At 41.8% G+C, this 12,352-nt stretch overlaps 1 protein-coding gene across 1 annotated transcript; it reads right to left on the reverse strand.

Annotated features, from left to right (window-relative positions):
• Positions 1–1,123: 1,123 nt before the first annotated feature.
• On the reverse strand, positions 1,124–11,134 carry CLEC4E (C-type lectin domain family 4 member E). Its single transcript, XM_068971519.1, has 6 exons — positions 11,023–11,134; positions 9,726–9,818; positions 7,701–7,790; positions 5,083–5,234; positions 2,882–2,997; positions 1,124–1,274 (listed from the first exon to the last, which is right to left on the reverse strand). Exons 1-6 carry the CDS (start codon positions 11,057–11,059, stop codon positions 1,124–1,126), a joined length of 639 nt encoding a protein of 212 aa, XP_068827620.1. The 5' UTR covers positions 11,060–11,134.
• Between the last annotated feature and the right edge of the window lie 1,218 nt (positions 11,135–12,352).

A 12,352-nucleotide genomic window follows, 5' to 3' on the forward strand; every position in this document is an offset into this window, starting at 1 on the left:
GGAGAATATTGGAGAATATTGGAGTGGCAAGAATATTGGAGTGGGTTGCCATGCCTTCCTCCAGGGGATCTTCCCAACCCAGGGATCGAACCCAGATCTCCTGCATTTGCAGGTGGATTCTTTACCATCTGAGCTACCAGGGAAGCCCAAGAATACTGGAGTGGGTAGCCTATCCCTTCTCCAGGGAACTTCCCAACCCAGGAATGGAACCGGGGTCTCTTGCTGGATTCTTTATCAGCTGAGCTACCAGGGAAGACCACTGATAGATTATTATGCAATAAATGAACAGGCTTGACACAGGAAAGTGTGAAATTGATTGTTCTCTTAGAATAATTTATATTGCTCCTGCTTTTTATGTCTTGGTTGGTTGGCCATGAGGCATATGGGATTCCAGCTCCCTGACCAGGGGCTGAACATGCATCCTCTGCATTGGAAGGTGACGTCCCGGCCACTGGACCAGCAAGGAAGTCCTTGGATGACAGTCTCTTTGGAGCTGAAGGTTAGCATGGCCTTTCTATTAATAAGTAGGCGAAGTAAATGCTTTTGACTGGAAAGTTCAAACCAGTCTTTTAATCAGGAATAAGTTTGTGACTTGAAAAGTTTCCTACTCATTATAGAGGAGAACACAGTGAAGCGATATGCTTGGGTAAGGGGTAAAAAACAGAATGAAATCAAGAAGACAGATTTTTCAGGAACTAGAAAGGAGACATGACACAGAGCCTGAATTTAAACTGTTTAAGACACTTTCTAAAATTCTCTTCTTTGCTGGATTTGGTGCTTGTTTGTGTCCCTGTATTTTCACATAAATACTCATAAATGAAGCATTTGTACCAAAAAGAGAAAGGAATAGCCCTTCTCGCAGCATTGCTAGAGAAGCTTGGTAAATTCTGAGAAATCCCAAGACTGATGTAGACAAAAATGGACTTCAGTCGATAACCATGAATTATAACCTTCAAAATGACTTATTTTTTATTTATATCAAAGCAACGAACATTTCTGAAGTCCTAAAGAAGTGCAATGCATGCTTTTCTCACGTTGGAGTTGTGTGGTTATGATTATCACTTGTTCTTTCCCATTTATGCATTTTAGGGTTGTGCCTCGTGTCCTGAAGATTTTTCTTTTCTCAAATCTTTCTCTCTGGCATTTCGCAAACCCGAAACATACTGAAGAAACAGGTCACATCGTTCCAGTTTCGCCTTGGATTTGAGGAGTCCCTTATGGTGGCGCAGTCCTCTACAGTAACCAGGTTGTTGGGCTCCCCTGCATCCCAGAAGCTGAAAGAGAGCAACAGGGGAGAGTTACATGAGGCAAGGTGACCTATGCGTGCATGCCAAGTCGCTTTATTCATGTCTGACTCTTTATGACCTTATGGACTCTATGAAGCCCACCAGGCTTCTCTGTCCATGGGATTCTCCAGGCAAGAATACTGGAGTGGGTTGCCATTTCCTGCTGCAGGGTATCTTCCCAACCCAGGGACTGAAGCTACGTCTCTTACCTCTCCTGCATTGGGCAAGTTGGTTCTTTACCATTAGTGCCACCTGGGAAGCCCTATAAATTAGGCAAAACACATTTGTGTTTGACTTTCCAGCAATTTTACGAGACAGGCATTATAATCCCCACCTTGCTGATGAAGCGAAAGAATCTCAGAAGAGCTAAACCATTTCTCTAAGTCATAGAGTTTGTGAATTGTGAAGTTAAACTCGACCTTTCTGACTTTCTATCTTGCTGTGGTCGCTCATGGCTTTAGACCCAAAATGGAGATGTTAGGGGAAAGAGGGATATCCTGATGGATTTGTTTCCTTCACAAACATGGCTCACATCGTGTTTAGCTCCACTTATCCTATAGTTTGTATTCACTGAGGTGCATACTTCACTGGGGCCACAGAACAATGTTTTCAAGGGTCAGAACATTTTACTTTTAGTCTATAGGAATCTGTTGTCTCAGACTTCCCTTGTGGCACGGTGGATAAGAATTCACTTACCAATGCAGGGGACACAGGTTCAGTCCATGATCTGGGAAGATCCTACATGCCACGGAGCAGCTAAGCCTGTGCACCACAACTACTGAGCCCAAGCCCTCTAGAGCTCAAGAGCCGCAACTTCTCAGCCTGTGGGCCGCAGCTACCCAAGTCCACACAGTCTGGATCCTGTGCTCCTTAACAAGAGAAGCCACCGCAATGAGAATTCCATGCACTGAAATGAAGAGTAGCCCCCGCAACTAGAGAAAGCCCTCACAAAGCAATGAAGACCCAGTGTAACCAAAAATAATTAATGTTTTAAAATTCAAAACTCTAAGAAAAGAATCTGTTGTCTTTCCCAAATCATTGCTTTTGTCTCATTGACTACAGTTTGGGGGCATAAGACTCCAAATTCCACTCTTTGTCTCCCTTGCATTTCCCGTGAATTAGTGTTCAGTTTTAAGCCTTTTCTCATCTCATTTATTATTTCCCCTTTATTCCTGAGGTAATTCTAGGAGGTGGAGGCAGCAGATCCTTATGCTTCTCTTTTCTGTCTTATATATCAGCTCTTTTTATTTTTGCATGTAATATCACCAAGAACGGACATGAATATACCTCTTGGACCAGAAGGAGGTTCTGAGGACTCTCCTCAACAGTGGTCTAACTTTACAATTTGGGCTAGTGTTATAATTCTACTGGGCTTCCCAGGTGGCTCCACCTGCCAATGAAGGAGACACAAGTTTGATCCCCGGGTCAGGAAGATCTCCTGAAGAAGGAAATGGAAACTTGCTCCAGTATTCTTGCTTGGAAAATCCCATGAAAAGAGGAGCCTGGCAGGCTACAGCCCATGGGGTCTCAAAAGAGTTGGACACAACTGAGCAACTAAACAACAACAAATAGTTCTACTACAAGAAGGAAATTACCTCAGAGACTTTGTGAGAGGTGTACCATCTACCCATTGCCAGTGACCCTCAACCACCTGGTCCGTCAGTCCAATATAAAACTCTTTCTTTCTAGGTTTTGCATGGTAAAGGAATTCCTATGAAAGATACACACACAGCAAATGAGATCAATTATTCCAATTCCAAACAAACGTTGAAGGTAATTGTTATTAAGAAAGAAGTAGGATTTGGACTGGAGATGATAGAAAAATGGGCCTGAAATGATAAGATTATAGAGGATTTATTTTGGCAAAGCACAGATAACATAAAATTACGCCAGTGAAAAGGAACTTTTGACAGAGAAGGAGGTTCACAATAACTCATGCAAAGTTTATCTGCAGTTATGGGTAGCACAAAACAAAATAAATCATAGCTTAAATATAATGGACAATTTCTGCTTACCCTCTTTCACATGTTTCTAAAAACACTGGTCATTCTAAAATGAGGTCCCCATATGTACCCTTCAGTTCAGTTCAGTTCAGTCGTTCAGTCATGTCCGACTCTTTGCGACCCCATGAATCGCAGCACGCCAGGCCTCCCTGTCCATCACCAACTCCCGGAGTTCACTCAGACTCACGTCCATCGAGCCATCCAGCCATCTCATCCTCGGTCACCCCCTTCTCCTCCTGCCCCCAATCCCTCCAAGCATCAGAGTCTTTTCCAATGAGTCAACTCTTCGCATGAGGTGGCCAAAGTACTGGAGCTTCAGCTTTAGCATCATTCCTTCCAAAGAAATCCCAGGGTTGTTCTCCTTCAGAATGGACTGGCTGGATCTCCTTGCAGTCCAAGGGACTCTCAAGAGTCTTCTCCAACACTACAGTTCAAAAGCATCAGTTCTTCGGTGCTCAGCTTTCTTCACAGTCCAACTCTCACATCCATACATGACCACAGGAAAAACCATAGCCTTGACTATATGGACCTTAGTTGGTAAATTAATGTCTCTGCTTTTGAATATGCTATCTAGGTTGGTCATAACTTTTCTTCCAAGGAGTAAGCATCTTTTAATTTCATGGCTGCAGTCACCATCTGCAGTGATTTTGGAGCCCAAAAAAATAAAGTCTGGCACTGTTTCCACTGTTTCCCCATCTATTTCCCATGAAGTGATGGGACCAGATGCCATGATCTTCGTTTTCTGAATGTTGAGCTTTAAGCCAACTTTTTCACTCTCCTCTTTCACTTTCATCAAGAGACTTTTTAGTTCCTCTTCACTTTCTGCCATAAGGGTGGTGTCATCTGCATATCTGAGGTTACTGATATTTCTCCTGGCAATCTTGATTCCAGCTTGTGTTTCTTCCAGTCCAGCGTTTCTCATGATGTTCTCTGCATATAAGTTAAATAAGCAGGGTGACAATATACAGCATTAAAATACTTCTTTCCCTATTTGGAATCAGCCTATTTTCCCATGTCCAGTTCTAACTGTTGTTTCCTGACTTGCATGCAGGTTTCTCAAGAGGCAACTCAGGTGGTCTGGTATTCCCATCTCTTTCAGAATTTTCCAGAGTTTATTGTGATCCACACAGTCAAAGGCTTTGGCATAGTCAATAAAGCAGAAATACATGTTTTTTTCTGGAACTCTCTTGCTTTTTCCATGATCCAGTGGATGTTGGCAATTTGATCTCTGGTTCCTCTGACTTTTCTAAATCCAGCTTGAACATCTGGAAGTTCATGGTTCATGTATTGTTGAAGCCTGGCTTGGAGAATTTTGAGCATTACTTTACTAGAGTGTGAGATGAGTGCAATTGTGCAATAGTTTGAGCATTCTTTGGCATTGCCTTTCTTTGGGACTGGAATGAAAACTGACCTTTTCCAGTCCTGTGGCCACTGCTGAGCTTTCCAAATTTGCTGGCATATTGAATGCAGCACTTTCATAGCATCATCCTTTAAGTAATAATAATTACAAGTTACTAAATAATAAATAACATGAAGTCCCAACCCTCTTTTTTTCCTGCCTTACTAATAAAGGAATTAAACATGAAAATTTCTTTTTATCCTAATTTCTTCTAGTAAAGTAAATAAAATTGGTAATGACTTACAGAAAAGTTAAGAACAGCATGTATTTCAGTAAATTCCTGTGACACATGGAAACTGTAGGTCAAATACTATACACAAGCATGTATGGGCTAAAGGGAGATGGGTCCTGTGAAGGATGTTTCACTACACTGGAAAATGCTGTCCTCAACTACCTGCTCCTCCTTCGTGTTGATAACCACCAGGTGAGCGCCCATGCTCGAGCAGTTTTTTAGACTTGCTGCCCAGGACATGGTGTCAGCAGAAAAGAAGTAGCAGCTGGATTGAAAATGGACCCAGTTCTGTGGACAGCAATTCTTGACTGAACCTGAAAGGAGAGAAGTTTCTGTGAGAGTCCCACATGAACCAAGTAAGATAATAGAAACCTTCCTCTGAGCCGATAAGTTCTTCACTTTGAGTCAGAAGCCTTGGAACCCCTTGTTCATGCTCCACATCTTACCATCCAAGACTTTAGGTAATTTCTCAGTCAACAAATACAAACAACAATGTTCTTGTCTTTAAAGATATAATCCTTACTTTCTAGATGTCAGTGCCAATAAATAATAACACAACCATACAAAAGTAGTCTCCAACTTTTGGCACCAGGGACAGGTTTTGCAGAAGACAATTTTTTCACGGACTAAGTGGGGGAGCTGGTTTCAGGATGATTCAAGTGCATTACATTTACATTGTACAGTTTATTTCTAATCTAATGCCACTGTTGATCTGACAGGAGGTATCGGTCTTTGGACTGGTGCATATTTATTCTAAAGGTTTGCTGTAATTTCCCCAAGGTTTCCTGTTTGAATGCTAATTGCACTTCTAAAGTTTTATTCTTGTCCTCTTATCAAATTCTCATTATTCTCTGACAGGCAAGATTTTGCATTTTACTTTTGAAAAACAGGACTCAACTCAATTACTTTACTTATCCCCAAAGAGATTGGGAACCCCTGATATATACAATCTTCCTTAGTTATGCTATTGACATTGGACCCTATTATCTGTTCATAGACTTCCAAGTTCAGAGAAAAATTATGTATTTTATCTGAGTGACCACTAAGCAACTGTCTCATGTTTTCCAAACAATGTACCCTCAACAGAATCTCCAAACTAGTTGTCCTACAGTTCTTAGAATTATAGAATTTCAGACTATGAAGTTTATTAAAAATAATAGTCCAATCCCTCTTGATTTAATGGTGAGGAAATTATAGCTCAGAAAAGGAAGTCACTTTCTATCGTCAAGTAGCATTTTGCTAAGACTTGGACCAGGACAATATGGAAGAGTATAGGGAGCATATTTCTGAGATATTTTCAAATTTCCTTCCTACATTTTTGCCAGAGTTCAGCTCCAGCAGCCAGGGAATCAGCCTGAAGGGATGGGTGGTGTCGGTGAGAAACGATGCAGCCTCTCAGTTTTCTTGGACTGCATATTTATTTCAAGCTTAAGATTCTCTTTTATATTTTTACAAAAGCATTAGGTCAGAGGTTTGACATTTTCAGTTCCCCCTGACCCAGATTTGTTGTCTCCATAAATCATTGTTGCCCCTCAAAAGGAGTTCCTGCCTCAACTATTCTCTTATCTACTTCTTCTCATGTGTCCTTATGAATACATTGTAACTCATGCTAATGTCTGGGCTGCATACCACATTCCTCAGTTTATTTCTTATCTTTTTAAATTCTGTTTACCCCTAGTATTTGGAGCTCACTTTCTCTAAAAAGGCTTCTAACCACTAATATCTCCAAAATTCCTAATCTCTATAAGCTATAGTAAAATATGCTAACATTACAACATTCCTTAACTCTTTAGCTTCTAACTATTTTAATTATTCCTAAGCCCTAAATTCAGCAAACTCCTTTGCCATAAACATTTCCCTCACAAATAGATTTCATATAGCAATCCCTCCCATGGCCTCAAGCTGCGGCCTACGTGCTCATTCTGGAACACTCTTTTGTAAAAGTCCTTGAACGAATGTCAATGATTAACTTTATGAATTATTCTCTGAGCACAGCTGCAGAAGGCTTTGTGCCTTCTCATGCTCCTCTCAAGAACAATAAGCACCATAATATTCTTTTCAGTCAACTCAGCCAAGGAGAGGAAAAAACAAGTCAGAATCACAAGGCCTAGCTCCTTCATCCTGGGTCCGTGCCTGTGGGACAAGGACAGGGGGTTGGGGCCACACCTCTATTTTGTCAGTAACGCCTAACGTGGCTCCCGACAATTTTTTTCCTCCTTCACCTCATTTTGGAAGCAGGTGATGGATGAAAATAAAAAGTACACTTCTGGGAATAACACCTTCAACTTCTAGATTGACTCTTCAGCCACATGCCTCACATTTATTCTAAAGGTTTGCTATAACGTTCCCTCAGTTTCCTGCTTGAACACAAATTGTGCTTCCGAAGTTTTATTCTTGTCTTCTTACCAACTTCTCATTATTCTCTGACAGTACAGGCAAGATTTTGCATTTTGCTTTGGAAAACAGGACCCAACTTGATTATTTTACTTATCCCCAAATCAATCTAAAGCCAGAAAATGTTGCTAAGTAAATTTAGATGTTCAAGTTTGAGGTCTGTTATACCTGACCCATCGGGCTTCCCTGGTGGCTCAGATGGTAAATAATCTACCTGCAATGTGGGAGGTCAGGGTTTGATCTCTGGGTTGGGAAGATCCCCTGGAGGAGGGCATGGAAACTCACACCAGTATTCTGGAGAATCCCCATGGACAGAAGAGCCTGGTGGACTACATAGGGTCACAAAGAGTCAAATAAGACTGAGTGACTAAACACAGCACACATACCTGATCCATCATTATAACAGGAGAGTTCCATGGAATCCCCAGGTGGCTGGAACTTTTTCTCATCACATAGTTGAAAGATGCCATATGTCACTGTAAGGGAAAGGGGCACAGCTAATATTCATTAACCTTAATACAAGTGCATTTTATCTGACACTGATGAACCTATCTGCAGGGCAGGAATAGAGATGCAGACATAGAGAACAGGCTTGAGGGCGCAGTCCAGGAGAGAGAGGGTGGGACAAATCGAGAAAAGATACATTACCATATATAAAATAGGTTGCTAGTGGGAATTTGTTGTATGATGCAGGGAGTTCAACTCAGTGCTCTGTGATAATCTAGAGGGGTGAGATGGGGTGGGAGGGAGGCTCCAGAGGGAGGGGACATATATATATTTATGGCTGATTCACATTATCATATGGCAGAAACCAATATAACATTGTAAAACAATCATCCTCCAATTACAATTTTTTACAAATACATTAAAAATTTTTCATAGTTATAAAAGTACCAGTAGTTATGATATTTCTTTACTATCTACTTTTACTTCAGCATGGATAGGAACTGAGGTTTGCTTAGTCAAGGAAGAGAGAATTCACATTTCATGCTTTTCCTGATTTATGAAATAAATATACTTTATTTCAGGTTCAAAGACCTCCCCCCCTCAAAAAAAAAATAGATGTGATGTCATGTAAAACTCACATTAAATACATTTGTATGTTTTTTTTCTTGTAACAAAGCCCTAGCTGAGACAGTAGAGTAGAATAAAACTTTTTTCCTCACCTACACAGTAGAATGCATTTAAAAAGACAAATATTTTTGAAATGCTAATGTTTTCCTTGATTCCACAAACGAAATATTCTTCTCAGCCAGTTTCTTACTAAAGAAAGACATCCATATGAATTTACTTGTAGGAATTATGTATCTCAATATAGCTGTCTTACTAATGGTGCAAAATGCTTGGTAAGTCCTAAGCAATAAGTCCTAGCCTAAGATGAAAATGAATTATCTATTTATTGAATGAACTTTGTTAATAACATGATGATAATGCAGAAGACTGGTTTCAGTAATGTTAAATGAATGAATTATTGGAATGACCACTGATCATATAAATTGCCAAACTCAATTTACCAGCTTGGATATTTTACCTGGATGTATTCCTAGTAGTGTGTGCATAATCTGGAAAAATAAACTCAACAATGAGTTAAATATGTATATAATAAATGTGTTTGGACTCTCTCTTATTGCTGTTGTTTAGTTGCTAAGTCATGTCCAGCTTTTTGCAACCCCATGGACTGTGGCCTGCCAGGCTCCTCTGTCCATGGGAGTCTTCAGGCAAGAATACTTAAGTGGATAGCCATTCCCTCTCCAGAGGATCTTCCCGATGCAGGGATCCAACCCATGTCTTCTGCATTGCCAGCAGATTCTTTACCACTGAGCCACCAGGGAAGGCCCCACAAAAACAATGCAAAATGCCTAAGACTCTCTCTTTTGCCAAGTCTAACCTCCCAGCCCTTCTTTCCAAGAAGTGACTTCCTGTTCCTCTGGCTAGGATCTCAGAGAGGTTTACACTAATGACAAGATTACAGAGAGGGTGGACTCAGGGCCACTAAGGAAATAAAAAGTGTGTACCATGAAGAATGTTTCACAGGTCACTGAAACTTAGTACCAGTTTTATGCTGGTTGGGGTTTCTGGCTTGAGGAGTAACCTGGAGATAAATATGGGGGAAAGCACAGTCACTCAATCGTGTCTGACTCTTTGCAACCCCATGGTCTATAACCTGCCAGGCTCCTCTGTCCATGGGATTTCCCAGGCAAGAATACTGAAGTGGGTTGCCAGTTCCCTCTCCAGAGGATCTTCCTCACCCAGGGATAGTACCCACATCTGCATCGCAGGCAGATTCTTTACCATCTGCGTCACCAGGGAAATGGAAATACCCTTTGTGGGAGAAGAGAACCCACAGTCAACAAGGAAGAATTCACTCCTAATGTTCACCATGCAGCTTGAATGTGAGCTTCAGAACTCACCAACACATCTGGTGATAAAACAGGCACTCAGGAGCAGGATGGAGGTGCCAGCAATGGCCCATGAGAATAGCTGGGAAGAGAAGCATCTTCTCTCTGTAGAAAGAAAGACGTACATGTGGTCAATCTTCCCTAAAAAGCTACGAAAGAGATAGAAGAAATTCATATTTGACCCTGTTTACTTCCTTCCACTTGTATTACCTATACTGAGTAATTCTTACACTTCAGAAAGCATCAACATCATTGGAAGGGTTGGCTAAAACACAGATCATGGGTTCTCACCTCCAGAATTAAAAATTCAGTAGAGCTGGTATGGAATCCACAAGTTTCCAGGAGCTGAGAATGCTGTTGGCCTGGGGACCACACTTAGAGAAGCACTGAAGGAGCTCATGGGTATTTTTAAGAGTCTGAATCAAGGACTCAGACAGATGTGCAATTTTTTCCCTTCCACCTCTCCCAGATTTTCCCTCTTTCCCTCTCCCTTTCTCCTCCTCACTCTTTCCAGTTTTCCTTGTCTCTCTACTGCTCTCCTCCTTTCAGGGTCTCCTTTTCCAGGTGCTTTGTAACTCAATCTGATAAAACTTTGATGACCTAGTAGTTCCCCTCCTCTTCCCTCCAGACACACATGTTTACACACAAAGAGAGTGAATTCCGACTTGCAGAGACTTGCCCAATGGGACTCAATGAACTATGGAAAAGGTAGTTGTCTGGTAGCTCTCCCTGAACTCAATCTCCTGCAGTCTTTCCAGAAGAACATCTAGCCTTCTAACCATCCCTTCTTTCACTCTTTGTCTCTGTCTCTCCTCTTTTACTCTACTGGCATTTACTGGACAACAAGCCAGTCTCCTCACTCCAGGAGACAACAAAATGGAGAAACGATGACATTTTAAGTATCAACAAAACAAACTGACCTTGGAGAGATATGAAGGGCTTTAAAAATATTGTTTTATTTTGATGGACAAAATTTCTCCACTTTTTTCCAGACCTCACTCATCCCTAAATTTATTGTCCTGTCCCCAGAATGTTTATCACCTCTGCCATGAAAAATCTATGAGAGAAAAGTGCATGCATGCTCAGTCGTCTCCTACTCTTTGTGACCCCATGGACCATAGCCCACCAGGCTCCTCTCTCCATGGGATTTTCCAGGCAAGAATACTGGAGTGGGTTGCCATTCCTCCTCCAGTCTTCCCAACCCTGAGATCGAACCCATGTCTCCTGTGACTCCTGCATTGGCAGGCAGATTCTTTACCACTGAGCCACCAGGGAAGATTGAAGGAAAAGGAATAGTTGCAAATCTTACCTGTGCTTTGTGATGCTGGTGATGTGGATGAATTCATTCTTCCTCCTTTCTCTTTCTTCCTTTCCTCTCCTCCTCACTGTCTCTTTCTTCTTCCTCTCCTCCTCCCTGTCTCTGTCCTTAGTTTCTGAGTCCAAGGGTGTTTTGTTGATAAGAGCCAAAGAAAATGAAGGAGGAATACTTGGTCTGTGTTTTTGGAAGCTCAACCCTAAGACATAAGAAAATTAACTTGTTCTGTGGCTGTGTGTTTATGTCAAGATTTCCTTTGTTGCATAAGGAGGACAAGGGATTTTACTGGGCAACAGTCAGTCTCCTCACTCCAGGAAACAACGAAATGGGGAAATGAAGACATTTTAAGCATCAACAAAACAGACAGAACTTGTGGAGATATGATGGGCTTAAAAATTATTGTTTTATTAATATTTTGGTGGATAAATTGCTGTACTTTCTTCCAGACCTCACTTATCCTTAAACTTTTCCTTGACATCTGTGGAGCTAAACTGTGCATTTCCAAACCACTTTGGTCTTTCAGTTCAGGTCAGTTCAGTTGCTCAGTCGTGTCCGATTCTTTGCCACCCCATGAATCGCAGCACGCCAGGCCTCCCTGTCCACCACCAACTCCTGGAGTTCACTCAAACTCATGTCCATCGAGTCAGTGATGCCATCCAGCCATCTCATCCTCTGTCGTCCCCTTCTCCTCCTGCCCCCAATCCCTCCCAGCATCAGAGTCTTTTCCAAAGAGTCAACTCTTCACATGAGGTGGCCAAAGTATTGGAGTTTCAGCTTTAGCATCATTCCTTCCAAAGAACACCCAGGGCTGATCTCCTTTAGAATGGACTGGCTGGATCTCCTTGCAGTCCAAGGGACTCTCAGGAGTCTTCTCCAACACCACAGTTCAAAAGCATCAATTCTTCGATGCTCAGCTTTCTTCACAGTCCAACTCTCACATCCATACATGACCACTGGAAAAACCATAGCCTTGACTAGATGGACCTTTGTTGGCAAAGTAATGTCTCTGCTTACTTACTATTACACATTTGTTAACTGAAGAGAGGGCTTCCCTGGTGGCTCACTTGGTAAAGAGTCTGCCTTCAGTGAGGGAGACCTGGGTTCGATTCCTGGTTCAGGAAGATTCCCTGGAGAAGGAAATGGCAACCCACTCCAGTATTCTAGCTTGGAAAATTCCATGGATGGAGGAGCCTGGCAGGCTACATTCTATGGGTTGCAAAGAGTTGGACTGGACTGAACTGAAAAGGAGACACATTTGACACAGAGCTGGGCATGTAGTATATGTATTTATACCTTAGCCATGTGAATTTTTTCACCTTTTATG

This window comes from Capricornis sumatraensis, chromosome 4 (assembly GCF_032405125.1).
Source record: "Capricornis sumatraensis isolate serow.1 chromosome 4, serow.2, whole genome shotgun sequence".
Classification (NCBI taxonomy): domain Eukaryota; kingdom Metazoa; phylum Chordata; class Mammalia; order Artiodactyla; family Bovidae; genus Capricornis; species Capricornis sumatraensis.